Below are 4032 nucleotides of genomic sequence, written 5' to 3'. Positions count from 1 at the left end.
TAGTGGCGTGCACCTGGACAGACATGACAGAGTTTAGTCATCACGTGAAACCCAAATATCGCAGCTTCAGCACCTGGATGTTCACCCTGGAAATTCACCCTCTCATTTTTATCTTCTTCGGGTTTTTCCCTCATTTTTCAGGCACAAAAGTCAAACTTGGAATTCTGTAAACGGGTTTTTATCTTCATTTTTATCTTTATTAATTTAGACTTCTTTAAACTTAAAAGAATATAATCCCGTTCACAAAGTTATAATCCACTGGAGCAGCTTTATTTTCACGGTTGCTATGACACAGTGTGATCGTAAAGACACACGTCTGTCCATTAGCACATTTTAGTCTCGTGTTACTTTTGTCTCACTCAGACCTTTGACACTCGTCTCTGGTTTCACATCGTGTGTTTGTTGATTCTGCCGAGGACACAAATGAGTCTTTTTGTAGTTTGGGTCACAATGGGAACAGAATTACACTCAGTTATATAACACTGCTGCATACAGATCGTATTTATGGCCTTTCTAGATATTTCTATTTCTCTGTGATTCAGACAGATTTTGTCCATTTTGAAATGCTAAATATCACAAAATGAGAACACGATCCTTCCATCAAAGACATTTGTGAAATGATTTCACGTGTGAGTTCACTCTGTTCCGCAGAACAAGCAGATGCTTGATCGAGTTAAAAAAGCGTCTAACGTTGCACGTTCACAGATCTCCGGCTGAGTTTGATTAAATTAGAAGACACCAGAGAGCGTCCTCTCCCATCTGTGAGCGAGGACAATAAAGACTCACGTAGACCATCACAGTAGACCATCACAGTTCATGTGACGACCCTGCACATGAGAACGTGAGAGTTTCCATGTTTGAGGTTAAGTTTTTAAGTTTTTCTTTTTCTTGAATAAGCTTTATTTAAGTTTAAAAATGAACAAACAGGGAGATGAAATAATGTGCAAACAGACAAAAGCATCAAATGAAAGAATAATAACAGATATGTAAAAATAGAGGTAAGTAACCATTAAAATGTTCTGTGTATAATTTGCATTTCTTGTTATCTTGTTGATTCTATTTTCAATATGACATTTTCCTAATAATATACAGAGGTTTTAAAGTTATTATTTTGAAAGACAAAGCCAGTAATGATGTTTCAGCTTTTGTCATCATCATGTGAACATGTGAAAAGATAAGAAGGTTTGTCGGGTAAAATTGTTTCGATGAAGTTCATGGATTTTGATTGTAATAGTAAATTTAAAAGGAACACGACGTTGATGTTTCATGCTAATTTATGTCTTTGAAGCACAAAGGTCAGGTGTTTAGCCGTGATCCAGACATTTATTTATGGAAAGTGTGTTTAAATCCATAAGGATCATTAACTTTTCTAGATGACAGTTATTTATTCAAATGTTTTAGGAATAAAAACTAACAATAAAAACCAGACAAATTCAAAGCCAGTGAGTGGGAACCATGATTATTCCACTGTTGCACTCTACTGCCGACGTGTGGTGAGAAGAGGACATGGCAGGACAGTCTAAACATAAGACAACAATGTAGATTTATTTCTACTCAATTCTATTTATCACTTTATTAAACATTTTTTCCTTTTCTCCTTCTCAGTGAAAAAACAACAATACTTTGACAACAAACTGTTCATTCACAACTATAAATTGTAGTCAGTGGAGTTTTAACAGCTTTTCTGTAGCCGTCCGTATTCGTCTGTGGTCTAAATGTGAACATTTATTATCTGTGTTGTGACGCAGATAAAGAAAAGTGGTTTTTATTTGTGTTTTCTTTATTTGTCAAACTCTCACTTCCACTGCTCTGTGTGTTTGGTTGTTGGCTGTTTGTCTTTGGACAGATTTACTCAAAAAAGTAAAGGATGAATTTATGTTGCGGCCAAAAGAAGAAATGATGTGAACTCTGCACCAGATTCTGAAATTTTTTTTTTATTTTTTTTTAAACAATTAACCTTGTGATGGTGGAGATTATTTGAGCTGAACTGTCTTGGCGGTGATTTGTCCTCTGAGTGCTTTCACCTGTGTGAGGCACAGAGTGTAAACGTAATTCAATATTCATTTGGAACAAAGTGCTTTTTCCTCCACTGTTTAATTTATCACTGTTTCTTTTTTTGCCGGGTTTCAATAGCGGGCGTTCCATTCCTTTTAAAACTAAATGGGATTGGGCTCCAATTTTACAATCAGTCCTGGCTCATTACAGAGAACTTGTCATTGTCTTTGTTTACATCGATTGATTGAAGAACTGTGTTTACGCTGATGAGCGAGTGAACGTGTGATCTGCTCTGATGGAAATGACAGTGCTGCAGTTCCATCAAACCTGAGGACACGTCGTCCATTTTACATCAACTTCCTGCTTCCTGTGAGAGACAAGATCAAAACAAACGGCTACAAAGTTATTTCAGTTTTATGAACTCTCAGACCAAAGAGGTGTAGATTATAGAATTAAAATACAATTATTGTCTCTACAAACACGGTGAATGGATGGATGATTAATCAACCACACAAACCAAAAAAACCTGGTTTTGATGTCTTTATTTTGTGATTTTATTTTTTAAACAACAATGTCAAGCTTTGCACAAAAAGATTGTGACCACAGTCGCCCGTGCTCTGCTTTACGTCTTCACTGTGGGAGGAGCATAACATCACATATCATCGGAAACCAGTCAACGACCACACACTCCCCGGACGTGTGACGGGAGTTCCGTCATGACTGTAAAAGGTGGTGAGAAGTGATTTTTCTTCATGACCAGGACGTTATATTATTAGCGAGTCTCGGGTTCTTAAACCCGAAAGCACATGTTGTCGTTAGGCCACCCGAGACAGTCGACATTAACAGTGAAATAAAACCTAGAAGTGACAAAGAGTGCTCAGCCAAACTCATCAAATTAAGGTACAATAACGTTGTAAATAATATGTTATTAATAAGTGTTTACAATTTTTTTTTCTTCCCCCAAAAAATAAATTCCTTTGGTCGAGTAAAAAACAAAACGAAAATATAAGTGAACTTTTCCTTTCAGCAGTCTTGTATCCCTCACCTTTCTTCTTCTATAGTCGTCCAGGTTCTTGAGGCTCTAAGGCCGCAAAGGAGGTGTCAAGGCAATATGGTTATGGTGCCCCTGGCGCTCCACACTGCAGCATGCTGGGAGTAGGACTAGAAGAGGAGGAGAGGAGCAGAGGCATTGAAAGAGGACCGGCGAGTCCTCAGACAGCAGGTGAAGGTGCATCAGGATCAGGCTCGTTGTTGTAGTTGTTGCTGTAGTGATTCCCCCTCGGTGGGTGATTGGGTAGGATGTCCAGTTCATCCACTTGAGGCCCGGGGTGCATCACCACCAGCTGGTCCTGGGGGATGTCTGCCGCTGCTGCAGCCAGGTTGGTGATGGACTTGGACTTAACGCACTGGAAGTCCACGTGGCGGCTTTTACCCTCCTCCTTCTCCCAGGACATGCGGATGAAAGGCCTCTGGACGTAGTTGTAAATGACCTCTGGGCGACCGCCTGGTCTTTTCTTCACCTTCTCCTTATATGTGGGGTAACCTGGCAAAGGCAGTTATTTTTCAGATACGACTCTCATACGGTATTTGTGATATTATACTGGCTATTCACAAAATACGTATTAAAAAAACCCTCTACAGGTCACAAACTGTGTTTATGTTTGGAGTTTTGGTCTGTTGCACAACCCACTACCACCCAGTAACACTAGCACTTCCATGTGAGGGATGCCAGCAGAGATGAGAGAGCAGCTGGCTGCTGCAGGGTTAGCTCAGGCTCTCTCTCTCCTTCTTTGTTGGGGGATATTTAACGTACTTAACGTCATTATGTGATTATTCTCTGCTGCTGCTGCTCTAAAGCAGACACACTTTCACTCTCAATCTCCTGTTGCCGACACGTGAAAATTAACCCAATAGGTAGGAGATCACCATGACGCTGCAATGTTTTCAAACGGGATTGCAGTAACTGCATTGAACACCAGAGGCTGCTGTTGTACACGACAAGATTTGGCATGTGTACGTCTCATTGCCGTAACCCCT

The 4032-nt window shown here is 39.9% G+C and overlaps 1 protein-coding gene across 1 annotated transcript; it reads right to left on the bottom strand.

Annotated features, from left to right (window-relative positions):
* Positions 1-2522: 2522 nt before the first annotated feature.
* On the bottom strand, positions 2523-3545 carry LOC122761710 (BTB/POZ domain-containing protein 10-like; the record flags this gene model as incomplete). The annotated part of the gene is made up of 1 exon (XM_044016953.1): positions 2523-3545. A coding segment is annotated over one exon (339 nt), but the record flags the coding sequence as incomplete, so codon positions are not given.
* Positions 3546-4032: the final 487 nt, after the last annotated feature.

Source organism: Solea senegalensis, unplaced genomic scaffold (assembly GCF_019176455.1).
Source record: "Solea senegalensis isolate Sse05_10M unplaced genomic scaffold, IFAPA_SoseM_1 scf7180000014907, whole genome shotgun sequence".
In the NCBI taxonomy this organism is placed as follows: domain Eukaryota; kingdom Metazoa; phylum Chordata; class Actinopteri; order Pleuronectiformes; family Soleidae; genus Solea; species Solea senegalensis.
This window is presented reverse-complemented; position numbering and strand designations above follow the sequence as displayed.